Genomic DNA, 18,415 nt, shown 5'->3' on the forward strand with positions numbered 1-18,415 from the left:
GTTTATCCCCATGCTTGCAACAGAGTTGATTGAGTTCACAAGATGGCATGATAGGTATCAAGAAAGTCATGGATTTCAGGTAGGGACTAAATTAAGAATAGCTGGTGAGTGTTTAAGTTAAGTGAAGTCTATGTTAAACTCAGGAGAAGACTCAATATGTGTGAGACGGCACCTGTTGTAGGAGATTAAAGCTGTTGTCAATGATTTAATCACTCCAATTATAGATTCAAATATACATGGCAGAGCTTCCAGGACATAAGTTAGGACCTCTACAGTTACAAATAGGGAAATTGATAGTTCAAAAATTCTTCTACTCAACTCAAAATCTTTGGCCCAGCAAACACACCCAAAATCTTATTGGTATATAAGCCTTTTCTTTAGTTTCTTATACTCCATGTAGCAGAATCCAACATATATGAATAATCTTTGCTATATGCATTTACTTTTTAATATAAGGTCAATACTTCTTATGAGAACAACTGTGTGTGTGTGTGTGTGTGTGTGCGCGCGTGCTGCAAAGTATAGGGTGGAGTGGAAGGTGAATGGAGTCATGAAAACATGCTGAGATTTGTAGAACATTATTTTGTTAATGTTCTGTATTTCTTTTGTAGTGACAATTTTTGTTTTAATGTTCAAATGCAGTCATGCTTAAGTACTTTATTCTGTTTGTTATTCCTTCACCAGCAGTTGTTTCAAATCATTGCTACTTCCTGCCAGTAAGATTATTCTGTCTGCAGTATCTTAAGTTATTGGTATTTCTTCACTGATTTCACTCCTCCTTCCTCTGAGTCTATCTTAGTTTTTAGTATAGGTTCTGCATAGAGATTAAACAAATAGGGAGACAAAATGTAACCTTGTCTGACTCCTTTGCCTATAGGAAACCATTCTGTTTCCATATTATGTCCTAACAGTGGCTTCATGTCCACAATATGCTAGCCATCAAGACAAACAAGTGCTGAGGCAAGCTTGTTTTTCTTCTTTCATAACAAACCATAGCTTTTCATGATTGATGCAGTTAAAGGCTTTGTTGTAGTTTATAAAACATAGCTAACCTTCTTCTGAAATTCTTTGGAGCTCTCCAATATCCAAAGAATGCTCACAATTAGATTTCAAGTGCTTCTTCTTTTTCTGAATACAGCTTGAATACTTGGTATTTCTGCACCACTTTATTTGAGTATGGAATTACAGATATGTTCCTACAATTACTGCCCTCCTTGGCATTTCCTTTAATGAAGATTGGGATGTTTATTATACATTTACAGTCTGTAGGCCAGACTTGTTTTCCATATTTGTTGACATATTCTTGTTAGGATTTTGACAGATTCAGCCCCTGTAGCTTGAACCATCTTACCCACTTACCCCTTCTATTACAGAAGAAATGGACAAGTTTAGCATAGACAAAGAAGACATTGAAATTGTTAAAGATTTTGCTTACCTTGCTTCAGTCATCAATTCAAATTGAGACTACAGCCAAGAAATCAAGAGAAGGATGGGAAATTGAAGGGAAGCAATAGAAGAATTGGAAGGATCACCAAGAGCAAAGATACGTAATTAAAGACCAAGGCTAAGATCATCCATAACCTTGCATTCCCAATTACTATCTACAAATGAAAAAGAAAGTGAAGAAGGCTGATAGGAAAAAAAATGGTTCATTTGAAATGTGGTATTGAAGGAAAGCCCTACAGTTACCCCTAGACCAACAGAAGAGGAACAAGTGAGTCCTAAAGCAAATTAAGCTATAATCATTGACAGAGCTAAAAATGACAAACTGAAGCTGTCCCACTCTGGGCACATCCTGGGAAGACAGGGTTCTTTGGAAAAGACAATAATGCTGGGAAAATAGAAGGCAGCAAAAAAAGAGAGGAGGACCACATATTAGATGGATTGGCTCCATAAAAGCCATACAGATGAGACTTTAGGAGCTGAGTAGGGCGGTTGAAGACAGGACATTGTGGACATCACTTATTCATAGAGTTGCCAGGAGCTGGAACCCACTCAATGGCATGCAATATGGACATTTATAGAGATAGAAATGCCCATGCTACAAAGAATCGTTTTGTGATTGCAGCTGTAGGAAGCTTCTGAAATTGCTTTCCCACCACACCATACCCAAATAGTTTTCCCTCATACTCCACTGTGCCTGCTCTCTTATTTACATGTTATATCACATGGCAATGTATTTAATATTAAATGCCTACGATTATTATTCAATTGCTACCCAATCTTTCCATTTACTTCATTTATAAAAATATACTTACTTTCTTTGGGGGAAAGAATTATATATTCATTCATACATTTAAATTTCTTCAACAATATTGAGGAAATAGATACTGTGTGTAAGACTCTGGGATAGGCAATAAACATGATAAGGAAGGTACCTGTCCTTATGAGTTTTACGTTCTAGAGAAAAGACAGCCATGAATGATATAATTTCAGATAGTAATAAATGCAATAAAGAAAATAAAGTGGGGTGAAGTTGGTGGAGGAGAAGCAGGAAACATTAGAGAACTGAGAAATAAATAAGAAGGAGCCATCCAGCCAAATAAATATTATGCCTAAAACATCAATAAAAAACTTCCTAAGTGTTGGCACATTTGTGGATTCTGGGGTGGTTGACAAAGTGAAGGAAGACCATAGTAGGTGATACTATTGGGAAGGCCAATGGGTGCCAGATAAGAGAGGGATTTGAAATCAATGGTAATACATTGTGATTTTATTGTAGGTATGATGGGGAGCCATTGAATGACTATGGGAAAGTCAAAGGAAAGAAGCCATTTAAAAATCATAAACCAAAAGTGTGATGGAAACCCTCAGGGGCTGTAAGAAGATTGTGGGGAAAAGCTATTTAAATCTAAAAGTTTATGGGTATTTTTCATTGCAATAAGGTTTTGGTAGCAAAGGTAAATTATAGTGATTGAGTGAACCACTATTCCAATGTTGTTTTATTGTCCTGTTGTTGGTTGATAGATGTTGTCAATGTAGTTTCAATGACAGCGATCATTTCAGAGGATGCTTTGCATATCAGTCTTTTGGGAGTATCATGATCATCTACTTCTGTTGTAAGCAAATCCAAAATGATGTCACCTCTTTCCCACACCAGTGATAGATATAATCTGTGAATATGTAGCTGTCATTGGAACTCTGACTCTTTTGGGTTAAATGGTACAATGTGACCAGACCAGTGAGTTGTGAACTAAAATGACTGTGCTACTTTTGGCTGAAATATTTAATTACCGACTACATCGCTGTGTTTAAGATGTTTATTTAAAAAATTCTTGTGTTCTTTGTTTAGGAAAATATAAACACTTCTAATCAAGTATCACAAACTTCAGGCGAAAAGATAAATTACCAAAGATTCAAGGTAGTTTAATAGGCATAAATGTTTAATGTAATATTACAAAATGAGTTGAAGTTGTACATTCTGTATGTATTCCAATATGAAAGTAATACTGTCCATCCATCGAAGGTGATCTTTCTGAAATGGAAAATAGATATTTGAGGATATATGGTACAAACTGGCAAGAATAATTTAAAATAATCAGTTTGTTTATTGAAAAACTCAAGCAACCCAGATGCTATCTTGAAATTAATTTATTAAGCTAGTATTACAAAAACTCTAAAAACAGATGAGTTAAAGAAATCTGTTAGGAAAATACCATATGGCAACCTAAAATATGAAAGGTACCATGTTTCTACAAAGCTTTCTATAAATTCAATATTGGATTTATTGTGTATGACTAATTACAATTCTGCAATGCAAATTAAGATCAAGAAAATAATGACTACATGGACTTTTAAATTTGTTCAGTCCCACTATTCATTTATGAATAATTTATAGATATCTCTGTGACTTCTTTTCCCAAATACACCATGAAGTGAATTTGTAATTAGTATTTCCAATGACACATTAGGGCAACATGTTTATAAAGCTATTCTCTTTAAGATAGGTACACTCTAGACAATACTGTGGATTACATTGTAAGTAGAAAGTTCCTTTAATATGTCTTTTCTAAGGTATAAATTTGTACTTATTTTCATTTATTTAGATTTTCTTTTATGATTTTCATTGATACCAACAACATGTTCTACAAGATACCTATTTGACACTAGGGACATATTTCACAGTTATAGAAATGAACAGAAATTGACAAACATGTATCTGGGGTCATTAATTTCATGTATTAGGTAACAGAGCAAGTCAATAGTCCCCTAAGGACTTAAAAATGAGTATTACAATGTGCTTAACTTTTTGGCCAGTGGCTGAGATATAATAGAAAAATAACTGTCTTAGTGTTTTCTTAATGGCTCCTGCTTATACTCTGAGGATTTTGGCTTTAAAATTGTAAGACATTTACCATTATGCAATGTACCATTAGAGCTTAGCACAGACTAATAGATGACTGCTGTCACATGGTGACAGTGAACTTGGTACAATCCCGATGCCACCATCTAACTCATTTGGAGAAATGAAGACAGTAGGCTCTTGAAAAAGCACTTAAATGAGCAGTCCTGGAGGTCGGATAATTTGTAACAGATGCTCCATATAATGGATGGATTACAGGGAGAGCATCTGTAATGCAGACTATCTCGTTCATTGGGGTATGATCGATGCTGCTTATTAGCTTGACTAAACAGTCAGTGAGTTGAGATTGTGAGACAAATATGTGAGCTCTGATGTACTGATACATATAGATCAGGTGATAAAAAAGTCTTTGAAACAGTGATTAAGTATTTCAAGTGAAGTTTACTAATAACAGTTGTATTTCTTCAGTTAGCACAAAAGAAGTAATTATATGAACCAATAACCTCCTGAACAAAACATGTAATTCACACAGACTTGTTTCATTCCACAGTTCTGTGATTAATAAACACTTAAATTAACCAAATCAGAAGGCTGAGAAGTGAGAAAGCTGGCATTTTGATATAATTAACTTATGTGACTTATAAAAAATTCCCTTTGCTTGAAATTTTATACTTTTTGACCTAGAACGTTTTACAATCTAAGACATAATTCTAGTGGAACTTGAAAACCATCCATCCTATTTAGTTTCAATTAAAAAATAAAAATATTTGTTTCATAAGTACTTCCCAATCCTTTAGAGTCCTTGATGAGTTCTGAAAGCCTTTCTACTCTTTAAATTTTGCCTGATTTATTACCAGGTATGGCAAAGTCCTATGTAAGCATTCATTGAGTGCATATTTATGTGTTAAAAATAGTGAATACTATGATGTAAATCAACTAAATATTTGGTGCTCACTTTATGTGACATTAAGCTGGTGACTATTAGACATGCAGTTAGTGATGATTATCATGGATATGAAAGCAGTGCTCTTAGGACCCTGACCTCTCTGTTATAGCCTCACCTACACATCCTTTCTAGAATAAAATATAAATTGTATAATTAACCTTTTTTTTTTTTACCAAGTCTTTTCCTTTTGGTGAGCTTGAAGCTCTTCAGTATTATGTCACATATGGGAAATTCCCTTGCACACTAAGTTAGTTCTTGCTCAAGGACAGATGCCTTTACAATGGAATGTTCAGTGCATATAAGTACATGCTATTATAAGCCATCTGCTTCAGGAAAGTGATGCAAGATTTCATTGGCTCAGTTAACCGACTATACTGAGATGGCCATGATAGTGGTTTCATAGTTTATTTATCCTGATGACAGGACACTAGCAGAGAACACAATGATGCCTATCAGCAGGCCAGTTTGACCCTGGGAAAGGAGAGGCAGTCATAGGCTCCCAGTAATTTTAGAATGTATTTTCAAATTGTAATTGAACAAGATGAGCAAAACAATCAGAAAATTATTGACTACTTAGCCAATGAATAATAAGATACAATCACCTTCTGGATAAATGCAGACCATTTTCCTGCCCTTACATATCATGAAGAACAGTGATTCATCTCCTTAAATCTGAAAGATTAGGGAAACAAAAAGCCTTCCTCTACTTAAAAGTATCAACAACAATATCTACCATGTACTGAGAACCCTTCTTCCATTTGAAATCTCTTTTCATTCTCCTATTCAACCTGCAAATTACATATTTTTATCCGCATTTAAAAAATGAATAATCCAGATGAGGTAATATGACTTGCCTATGGTTATTCAGCTGGTTTCAGAGTGAGATTCAAGTTCCAGCCCTGGTTATCTTTATAATGCCTCACTGTATGGACTGGGTGAAATGGTTACTATCGCAGCCGGTTTAACGACATGGGTCATTTTTAAATTGGGCTTGAGATTTAACTAACATTTACTGAGCACTGGCTATAAACTAGTTCCAATGCTAAGAACTCTGGTTCCCAAAGACCTTCCTTTTCCATGCGCAGCACTAACATAGCCGACCTTCCACAATACTTTTGATGTTATTTTAATTTTCTCAGTGTAGTGAATAACCTTGCAGCTGCCACTTTCATAGCTCTGCTTTTCAATGCCTGCCTACTTTGAATCTTGTGCAGGATATTTTCTATTTTTAATTAACTGTTTTTATAAAGCTAAGAACTATATTTTTCCCCATTCACCCTCCCTTTTTAGGAACCTCAGCAATGATTCACAAGTTTCCAAATGTAAAATCTACTGATATATTCAATCAATAACATAGGGCAGAGACCCATGTGCTCATGATTGCCAATCTTTACATTTAATGGGTCAAATTAGATTTTCCCCCATATATACCACACAATAAGTTCTACATACTTTACTTTTTTTTTGGGGGGGGGGGGGAGAAAGAGATTTAAATAATCAATCTGAGAGATTTTTTTTCCACCAAGAATAAGTCACTTTTTTTCTTTTTTTGACATTAACAGACATCATCTGGTGTTCAGTATTTTCCCTACTCTTTCACCCCAGATGCTCCAATTCATTAGAGAGCTAATTGCCTTTGTAATTCTAAATTAAGGAATACTTAGTGAAACGGAGACATTACCTTTGCCAGGTGTTTGGGAGGACAAAATTCAATCTGCCATAAAAGTCAGTAAAAGTTTCTTCCAATCAATGCTAGTTCTCTCCATGTTCAATCTGCATAGATTTTGTGTTGTTTGATGAAGAATCAGTCAGACATCAGGATACATGTTGTTTGGTGTTACACAAAAGCAAGAAAATAATTAAGAATTGAGTATTTTGGAATATGGGTTGAAATGAAACAAGATTTGGGGATAGAGACTAAATGAACTTACCAATTTTCCACCATCTTCCTTGAAGATGCGATCAATCATTGGGTTGAGTTTCAACAAAACTTTTGCTTAGAACTTGGGTTCTTTGTTACTTCATTTGGGTTATCAAAAAAGGGCATGTACACATGTGTCTACAAGGCTGTATTCTAGGCTCCACATGAAAACACATTAATAAAAGCCACGCTAAAACAATCTAGGTAGCAGTTATAGGAAACAGAATGTATTCAGGATTTTTTTAAAAAAGATCAGGCTTTAGAAAGGATTGGTGGTTGGTTTCGGCTGTGTCTATATAAAACATAAGAAGAGTGAACAAGGAAGGTGATTTTCCCAAACAATTAAAAAAACAAATGAGCAGACATTTTTAATATTCTGCCTAAGCAATATTGGCGAGTTTAAGGACATCCTTCTGAACATCAAAGACCTTTTTTTTTGGTTTGTTTTGTTATGGTTTTGCTTTCATGACTCTTGGCATTATTCACCCATAAGCAGATAAGAAACAACAAATTATCAAAGATTTGAAAGAACAGCAGGAGCACATGGAAAGAAGGTGGTTTACTTTTTAAAGCAATTAGGAGTTTTGTCCTTGTCTCATAATTGTGGCAACTGGAAGAAAGGTTTAAAAAGAGAGAATGAGAAGAGATCATGGAGGAAGAGGTCTATTATTTGTTGATGCTTAATATTCCTGGTGGCCTTTTGTTTAGAGTGATTCCTTTTAGTCAAAACTTATGGTCTGGATAAAAAGTGCCACAAGATGTCCTGAGAAAATGGACATTAGATTTTGATATTTTATATAATTGGCAAACATAGGGGTCAGAAGAAGTTCAGTTATCAGTAAGGTTAGTGGTCGTTTAGGACAAGGTATTAAGATAGAAAGTGGTGATCAATAATGTTGAGTCTCTCGGTCATGGGGTTAAAGATTAGGTACTTTGAAGGATTAGAGAACACTAAGCCTATCCTTAGAGGCTGATGGGAGTGAAAGATGCTGCGTTGGCAAGCTGATGGAGAGTATCTTTTGTTCTCTTACATGGTTTAGCAAATGATTACATGTTCAATCAAGCCCGTGTACCATCTCCTTGGTAACATTCTCTAACTCCTAGGCTGTCCTTATCACTCCATTCCCTTGATTCTTCTTTAAAATATATTTTTATTGATTTCAGAGAGGAAGGAAAAGAGAGAGATAGAAATATTAATTATGAGAAATAATCATGAATTGGCTGCCTCTTACATGCCCTCCACTGGGAATCGAGACCACAATCTGGGCCTGTGCCCTGACCAGGAATCGACCTGTGACCCCCTGGTTCATAGGTTGATGCTCAACCACTGAGCCACGCTGGCATGACTGCCTTATTTCCTGTAAGATCCCTTCTTCTGTCATTCCTTCCTTCCCTCTACTCCTTCCTTCCTTCATCTTTGTCTTTCCTCTCCTTTCCTTTGTTTCTCTTTCTTCCCTCCTTCCTATCACAAATATTTATTAGTAGGTGTAAGGAACTGTATTAGGCCAGGAGATAAGTAGGTTCTGGAGATACAGTGATGAATAAAATGGAAACAATCTGGTTACCGATGGAAGGCAGTATATTAATTTAAAATGCTCATTTTGAAATCAGTTTCCCTGGGCTCTATTCACTTCTTACACTTACTAGGGTGACATTTGACAATTCCTAAACCACCTGCGCCTTGGTTTACTTATCTTCATGTTGAAACTAAAAATAGTACTCCTCTCCTATTGCTTTCATGTGATGTGCTAAATGGACAAAGTGAAATAATTCATATGAAGCCTTTAACACAGTGCTTGGCATACAGAAAGAAATTAAATGTTTTTATTATTGTTAATGGAGCTTATAACCAAAAAGCAAAATGCACTGCTCATATATCTGTAACAGCACTCCTGGTATTATATATAAAAAAAAAAAAAGGTATGCCCATGTTAAGGACATAAGTTTTTCATGGTTAGCTGGTTCTTAGTACAGTTCCTGTCATATATTATGTGCTCTATAAATCTTTGGTGAATAAATATTGAATGGAATGAATGAAAGTGAGAAAGGTTCAAGTTAAACAACCTGCCCAAAGTCACGTAACTAGTAGGAGTTTGTGGAGATGTGAAATAGTTTATCTACCTTCAAAGCTCATGCTCTCCTTAAGCTGCTGCACCACCTGTCATACATTATTGCTTGCCTTCCTCCACCTACAAGTAATTTGTTATTATATCCATCATTCCACTGAGTTTGCCCTTGTTGAGGTCATCAATTGCTTTCAAAGTACTAAATCAAATAGTATATATTGGTTCTTATTTTACTTGTATTTGACACTGTTGCCTATTCACTCCTTTCTGAAATTCTCTTTTTTAATTTTGTTCTTATTACTTGATTTCCTTGGCTTTCCTCCTAATTTTTCTCCTCTCTCTCTCTCTCTCTCTCTCTCTCTCTCTCTCTCTCTCTCTCTCTCTCTCTCTCTCCCTCCCTCTTTCTCTCTCTCTCTCTTTCTGGCAGGTACTTCCTAATCTCCTTTGTAGGTTCATTCTCCTTTCCAACTTTAGTGTTTCTGGAAGTTCCATCTTGAGCCCTTCCCCGCCTCATTTTCACATACTATCTCTGTCCTTTCATCTCCACCTGATCATGCTCAAATCCACACCTCAATTTCAATGTTTCTCTCCTGAGCTCCATAGCCATAATTCTATTTGTTTAGTGGATATTTCTCTCTGGAGACCCTTATCTTAAATAAATGGTGCTTCTTTAGTCCCAAACTATTTTTCTCCTGAGGGTGCCCACATCATTTATCATCTAAACCAGGTCTATTTGGAAAGTAAAGGGGCCTCATCAATAATTACTCTGATATTCCAAGGTCTAACCAAAATTCATGGTCTCATTCCCATTGAACACACAATTAAGCATTACAACTGTCATTCATCTTTGTCCCCTATTTCTCAATTTTCGTAGCCAAATTCTGTAGATTCTTCTTCCTCCTATTTTTTTTATATACACTCATTTCAGTCTCCATTACCATTGCCTTCTCCCCCACAAAAAACAAAACAAAACAAAACAAAAAAATCTTCTTATTACTTGCTAGGATTACTGCAAAAGCCTGCAAACTGGTCTACTAGCAGGCCACTGGGTTTCACTCTCCACTGAAACACCCTCTACAGTTTTAAGAATGATCTTCTTAAAGTGCATATCTAATCACATCCCTTTCCTGCTTTGGCCCTTTGATGGATATCCATCACTTCTAGCACAAAAGTTAAGTGCTTTTCCATGGCGTTAGAAGGAACTTATATCCAATCCTATCTCACTACTCCTTCCTCTTGCACACTAGACCTATCCTCACCTACTGACAGTAGGCAATTACTGAACAATGAATAGATCAGCATTTTAAACATAACCACTCACCCAAAGACCTTATCTCAATAAATGTACATAAATGTGAAGTATTAAATGTCATTATTATATGAGGATGGATACATAAGAAAACTAGGGTAATTCTGTGTGACAAAGTACATAGTTAAAGGTGATTACCTTACAATTTGTGACTAAAAAAATATGTAAGATATATAAAACCCAGTTGACTATAAAACCCATTTTTCTTATAACGTAAGAGTAAGATCAGAGTCTTTGGTTCAAAATAGCAAAACGCTCACATCAAGGAACCAAATATGCCTAGGTCAGTTAGCTGAAATATTTGTGTCTAAGAGAGAACATGGCTTCTAGCAGTTGTTGAGCAAAGGAAACAAGAAACGTCACCTCCATCAATTGTTTGTCTGGACACAGCAACATCATTTGTTTGTCTTTCACTTGCAGCTCTACCTGGCATCTCTCAGTCCTCTACAATCATTCCAGCCAGTCCAGTGGCTTCAGTCAACTGCCACTCAAGGAGCAAAACTAAATGTGGTGCAGAGAATTCGCACATAAACTCACGACTGACCAAAAACCAATACTTTTTAGTCAGTTGTAAAAATGTTCCATAGGTTAGCAAGCAATTCTGAGAATCATTAGAGAGGAAAAAACTGCTATTTAGTGTCTAAAATAAATTGTATAAATGCCAATTGAATTAACCTAGATGAATTATAAGCTAGAAAAGCAAGTGATTGGTATAAGTCAGTGATCCGCAAATTCATTAGTCAACAGAGCCAGATATCAACAGTATAAGAATTGAAATTTCTTTTGAGAGCCAAAAATCAACTTCTGCACATGGGCCATGAAGTTTCAGTCACACTGACCATGCATGCCTGCATGTGGTATTTTGTGGAAGAGCCACACTCAAGGGGCCAAAGAGCCGCATGTGGATAGTGAGCTGCAGTTGGCCAACCACTAGAATAAGTTAATTTAAATAATTTTATCTAATACTAGTGATACCAGTAACCTAAAATTTCTATAATGATGAAAGGGAATCTAGTAAGATATTGTTTAAATAAGATTTGATTTTCTTTAAGAGGGAGGATATTTTGTATTTGCATTTTAGTATTTTTTAAATATTGTAAAAACAGATGTATTAACTACAAAAAAACCCTTTTATTCTGCTCTAAAGCATAGATTGTTTTGCAAATTCACTTACTGTTAATATAAACTAATATTAAAATTATTCTGAAAACATTTGTCATTGTCCACTGATCCCTAAATGACAGCATATCGGCAAACCCAGCTTTACGTTTTGTGACTATTGATCCTTTTTCACTAGAGCCTGAGTTCAGGTCATTACTTCATCATATGAAGGTTGTGCAAACTCCCAAGTATAAAGTGAATGCATATTAGATCAAAGATGGGGAAGAAAAATGAAGCAACAATCTACCTTCCAAAAGATACTTGTGTTATATATTTGTGCATTTTAAAGGTTGGAAACTTTCTGAAGCGGTGAGATGCTAAAGATATGCATTTATATTAATTTGGAATCTACATGAGTCACAAGACTAGTGCTGTGAGAGATGTAAAGATGGAGCACATTCATACTGCTTTCACTCTCAAATCAACGCATGTTAGAAATATGTTTAAGGTTTTAATGAGCTTGAATTTTCTTTTCTGTTTGTTTGGGAAAGTGACAGTACTTGCGTCCTTCAAGGGCAAAAGGCAGAGAGTTCTCAAAATTTTCTCTTTCCTCGCTTGCTAGTGAAAATTACTAAAAATTACAGCTTACAATCTGGAGTGTATTTAATCAAAGGTTCTAAAGTGGTTTCCATCAGGTGGTAATTGGTATCTTTAGGTTGTTTTCAGCTATTTGCAAACAAAACAGAACAGAACATTTCACAACCAGCTGAAATGTAAAGTCTCTTTGCTGTTGGCTGGAATTAAATTATCTAGTTTGGTAACACCCGCTACCTCATGATGATGAGAGGTTTTGGTGAGAATTGAAATAGAATTGTTCAATACAATAATAAAAAAAAAAAAGCTTTCAAAACACACAGATCATGGGGTAGAATAATAAAAAAAAGATCCTTTATGTAAAAAGTTGGCAAAACCTCCGAGGAGGCTCCAATATACTAATTTTATAGATGAGTATAGCTATAAAACTTGAAATTTAGACAACTTTGCGGTTATCGATCCCTTCTCTTTACTAACATCCTTTCATTCTGTTATATTAATACACAATTTAATAGTGATGCAGGGCTGGTAGAGGGCACGGCCATAGAAAGTCTCCCCATACTCGGATTGATGCTCTGGTGTTACCATCTTGAAATTCTTATCAAGTTTTGAAGGAGGGCTCTGCACTTTCATTTTGCATCAGGCCTCACTAATTAGGTAGCTGACCTTGCAGCTATGCTTATATTTTTCTTAGTATTTCATTATTTCTGCTGCAAGACAAAGCTATCTAGGAGATTTCCTTTTGGTGTTTCTCACCTCTTTTCGTAAGGTGTCTCTCACACAGGTGACTAGTAGAGACAGAGACACAAGGAGGGCTGAGACCTTGGTCTGTTCCTCTTTTCATTACAAGTGCTAAGCTCGGTGCTTGGTACAGACTATGTGCCCAATGAACAGTTAACAAAAACCTTTGACTTCTTTCATTGACAAAACATTCAAACTTTAATCGTTTTAGTTCTGCCATGAAGAGCAACTCGGTGAATTGGGGAGAGACTAAAGGTAAAATATTAAAGGGAAAAAACCTTTCTTGGAAAGAATGAAATTGGATTGAGGGAAAGTTTAAAATAAGTAAGTTGGAAAGACAGGTTGAACTCCAGGTTGAGTACCAAGCAAGTAATGGGTGGGAGGAGGGATGAATGGTTAAAAGTAGTCAGATGTCTCTCAACAAAGTCACATCCTGAGATGGAGTCTTTCTTCTCAAATTCAATTTAATACATCTTGGAAATTGTAATTCAAGAAATGATCACTGTTCAAGTTTGGGGGAACAGGATATAGAGGCTGTGGATTCAGCAAAAACCAAGAGATTACTGATTCTTCTTAGACTATTCCAAGAGTTCCTTGACCTACTGTTTTGCATTAAGAAGCAGAGTAATTTGAATTAAAAAAATACTTGTAAGTAGAAGTAAAATTTTTAATGCTTTCTCTGCCTCTGAGCACAATTGACAGAGCTCATGCTCTGGTTCCTCATTATCGTAGGTTGGCTAACCACATTTACTATTTAAGCCATGATAATTTCCTACCCTTTATTCACTTTGGGAAATATATTTCTAGCATTAACTTTTGTAAAATAAAATAAACAAAACACTCCTTTCTCTTAACTCTTTTATGTTGTATTTGATCACTTCTCATATTGTTTGGAAGTATTGGTTCTTTACAAATTGTATATCTCCTTTAGTGAGGTTATCTCTTAATGGTCTATTGCCTTTATCCTGGATAACATACTACAGTTCTACCCATCTTTAAAGAGCTTCCCTAAAGCATAGTCTTGTCTTATTTTCTCTATTGTTGCTACATCACACTCGAATAAGTGACTTAAATTGTGCGCAGATGTTCAGGTGTGGCTTTAATTTCTTTTTATATTCCAGGATAATAAGTTCTTTTAACATATTCATTACTTCTATTATGGTTCTCCAAATTATGCATGGTGCTGTTATAATGCCGGTTCACTGAATATTAAAGATATGGGAGCAAGCAATTTTACGCTTCAGGTAGTTATTTATGGGAAAATTCAATTTCTGGAGTATGATGGTGGGCTAGAGGTGGTGAATAATAGCTCTGACATTCACAAGCAAAGGGAAGCAACAGTGGAAACAAGCATCTGGGGGAAAGATAGCAGTGAAGGAGTGAATGGGAGAAGAAGTGGAAGCATATCAGTTAGGGACACTCTGACTGTAGCTAGGCAGTGGGGAGGTGTGAGGGTCACACATCTGAGCTCCAATCTGGTGTGCTTGCTGGGCCAGGGAAAGAATTACAGGATTTGGCGAGATGCACAACAGAATTTCATAGACCATCTCTAATGGAAAAGGAGATGAAAAAAAAAGGTAGCTTTATCAATTGAGAGGAATGTAGATTTTTAGCTCCCTAAATCTCTACTGGAATAGAATTACAGGGCTACAAAACATATTCTGTGTTAAGCAAGAATGTTCCTCACTCTCAACCTTGAGGAAAGTGACTACGCAGACAATCCAATGACGGTATTGAACAAGAATGTGGATGGCAGAATCCTCTTTATTGTTCCCATTTTTATGTGACTCACACTTGAATAAGAGTGCTTTAGGAATTTGGCAGCTAGAATTGTAGCTGGCATTAGAAAAATTCCACATAGAATATTCGTCTTTGGTCCTGCGGGGCCTGTACTCTCAGAATACCTCAACTTTACAAACCAAATGAATGAAGGAATGGGAGAGAAGAAATGACAGGGTAAAAAATACTTTTGAGTTTTATTTCACAAGCCAACATTAAAAACAGCAATATTCAAGCACCCAGGTTTCTTCAATTACCAGGAATTTTGAACTTAAAAACAAGAGTAAAAATAAAAAGAAGAACCAGAACCATTTGTTCCCTTTTTATTGTCTAAGCCCAACCAAGCAGAGAGGCAAGCTATTTTTTTTAACCAATTTTAGAAAAGTAATAAAAATACAGAATAGGAAATTGGCAACTTGATCAAACTCACTTCAAATGAAAGTTTGAGCTGAATGTTACATGAATATTCAGACAACAGCCACGTGTTTGAAATTGCTCTTGAGTATAATTCCAAAATTTATGCATTTTTATCATCTCCCAGGCAAAAAGCCAAAGGCTAAAAGAGCAGAACATGAGAAAGCTGAACCTGAATTATGTTCTAAACCCTGTTGAGTTTAATTTTACTCACAAAGCAGAATGTTAGTTTGCTGCTTAAATGTGGCCTTCACAGCCCTGCAAAAAGACCTAATTTCTCTTTATCAGCATCTGAACTGTGTGACTCATTTGAAAAGCACCAATTTCAAGAGCATCCTTCTAAATTACTGAGCAAGTGCTACATAATAAACACAAATAATATCAAACAGACTGTTGCATGAGAAGAAAGCAATTTTCTAGAAATTTGACTGCAGGGTGAGGTGAGCAGTTCCATGAGCCTTGTAACTTCGAAAGGCATAGAGCAAAAATTTTAGCTAAATGGAATAGTGTGAGAAGATGAGTCCTTAAAAAGTGCTTTATAATAGGCAATACAGATACATAGTCTTGATATAAACTTGTAAAAAAGTTCAAACAACCTTCTGAACAGAAACAAACACACACACAAATGAACAAGCTGCTACACACCCAGATACACACTTGCTTCAAATCAACATTTTACTCGGACCAATGATGGATGCACTACCAACAGTCAATAAGCCGTGGATGAAACATACAACTAGAACAAAGAGATGATGAATCTTACTATACACCTTACATTTTTTTTCTCAAGGTTTTTATATTGATAAATTCTTAAAAATTCAAATTGGAAAACACTCCAAATAAATAAGAAATAAGATAATCTAAGATATACGTTTCTGCCATGGATTGTGAAATTTTGATTTGCAGAGATCGTGCAAGGGGTCTTAGCATGCAATAAGCATAGCACACAAAGTGTAATTAAGACCAAAAGAGAGGAACAAGGTGAGATTCTGGAATGTTCTAGTTTGTGTCTTGAATGGTAGTTTCATGGTGTGTTCACTTTGTGATTCCTCTTTGAGCTGTACATTTGTACACTTATAATTCGTAAAATTTTCTGTACTCTGTGTCTCAATAAAATGTTAAAAGGAGGAGAAAGGAAGAAAAAGAGAGGAAGAAAGAAAAGGAGGAAACAAAGAAGGCTGGGAGAAAGAAGAAAGAAAGAGAAGGAAGGAAGGAAGGAAGGAAGGAAGGAAGGAAGGAAGGAAGGAAGGAAGGAAGGAAGAAAGAAAGAAAGAAAGAAAGAAAGAAAGAAAGAAAGAAAGAAAGAAAGAAAGAAAGAAAGAAAGAAAGAAAGAAAGAGAGAAAGAGAGAGAGAAAGAAAGAAAGAGAGAGAGAAAGAAAGAAAGAGAGAGAGAAAGAAAGAAAGAGAGAGAGAGAATGCAAGCTAGGAGCTACATTTCCATACTGAGAAATAATGAGGTGAAAGAAATTGGTACTGTTATTTACTTAATTCAAATAATATGTAGCTTTATGGGGTCATACTAGTTGGCAGCCTAGTTCATAGTTAAAAACCACTTAACTGTCGTTTCTGCACAGAAAATTGTATTGACATTTTCAGACTTTAAAAAAATCCCTATCACTTAACAGTTGTAAATGCCATTGTAATAGGCACGCTGTTAGTTTTCCTGTTTGGGGAAGCAGAATTTAGAGGTCAGTGGAGGAAACACATGCCTGGAGACTCCACTGACTTTGCATTTGAAAAAAAAACACACATAGACAGAAACACATTTTATCTCTGTATTCCAAGGGTCTTTGTGGCTCAACTGTTTACAATTTCTGTTTGGCATTAAATTGATTAAACACTTAGTGACCCACTTATTAGTAAAGGTGTTTTGGACCCTGAAGTTGGTTCTGTAGGTTTTTGTCTATTACTAAGGAGCAGTTTTCCATGTAATATTTTCAAAAGCAAAAGGTTAAGCAAAAATGACATATATTGTAAAATTGAAAGTAAAATGCACAGTACTGATGTGCTCAAAGTCCATGCATTTAAATTCCTTTGTATGATAATTTATGGTGATCATGTCTTCAGACTGCACTATTAGCATACTCACCCCTAACAAGAAGTTCTGCCTCATCTGACACACTGTCTGCTGTGGTCTGTACCCTGCAGCCATATCTCCCAGCATGCATCAGAAGGATGTTCCTGATCATTAAATCTGCAGAGGATGCTTGCTGAAAGAGGGATGAAGTGCCAGTTTAAAATGTTGCAAATCTGCCTAGTTCAAGGTGGTTTAAGGGGAACTTTGCATATTTAGTCTAAGGGCCCATTTTTGGCCTTACCATTTATAAGACAACAATTCAGAAATCAAACATGCCCTAGTTTAAGGAACACATGGAAGTTATGTTTTCAACAATTGCTGATACAGGGTTTGAACATTTAATATCGCATATAATAATTTAGCAGCTACAATCTCTAAGAAATATTTAAATATGCACACAAACTCATATCTTTAAAAGTATAAGAAAAATAATCATTGAGCAAAAATTATTGCTTTGCTATTCAGAGACAGGCCTATTTTTGTGGCAAGAAAATAGTACTGAAAGAAATAGCAGCTTGTGAAAATTACTTATGAGAAGACAGCCGTGAAAAGATTATCGTGTATGGCTTTATTGAATGACTCTTTTTGTAAATATACCATGGGAATGAGATTGTGCTTAGGTAAAGACTGCTGATCCCAAGACCATGTATTCCTCCCATGACCATGATTTCAGCCTTCTACAACTGAATCCTGGGCTGCCACAACACGAATCCCCCATAACCATCACGATGGGAGCAGGGTCAACCTAAGTCTTTGTTAATCCATGCAGATACAAAACCCCAAAGGGGCTCAAAACACCCGATTCTTGATTGAGCAAGATGTTTAGAACATGGCTGAAGAGCAAATGCAGGTGGGGAGATCCATAGTTCCAGGAAGAGTATCTTTTAGATGTTGTCAGTTCATGGGATCAGTGATGATCCTCCCTACACTCTAGAATGACTGGTGCAACTCTTCATTACCTATTCTTGTCTTTCCTTTCCATGAATATGTAAAGATCTGGCATTTACAATCACTCACTCATGAGGTAGTTTTGTTTTGTTGTTGTTTTTTCCCAGATAACAACACAGCAAAACTCCAATACACTTTGCATTTTCCACATTGCAATTAAAAAAACAATTGACTGGAATGAGAGCAGATGCATGCAGCTTGAAATGACATATTCA

The 18,415-nt window shown here is 35.8% G+C and overlaps 1 protein-coding gene across 5 annotated transcripts in view; it reads right to left on the reverse strand.

The window, feature by feature from the left end:
* CNTN5 (contactin 5) overlaps positions 1 to 18,415 on the reverse strand; it is a 917,150-nt gene that overhangs the window by 83,774 nt on the left and 814,961 nt on the right. For all 5 annotated transcript variants that reach the window (XM_084894670.1, XM_084894671.1, XM_084894674.1 and 2 more), the window contains one exon: positions 17,265 to 17,385. In XM_084894670.1, coding sequence (XP_084750796.1) covers positions 17,265 to 17,385 — 121 coding nt within the window. The remainder of the gene's footprint in view (positions 1 to 17,264; positions 17,386 to 18,415) is intronic.

This window comes from Pipistrellus hanaki, assembly GCF_964339955.1.
Source record: "Pipistrellus hanaki genome assembly, chromosome: 9".
NCBI classification, from domain to species: Eukaryota; Metazoa; Chordata; class Mammalia; order Chiroptera; family Vespertilionidae; genus Pipistrellus; species Pipistrellus hanaki.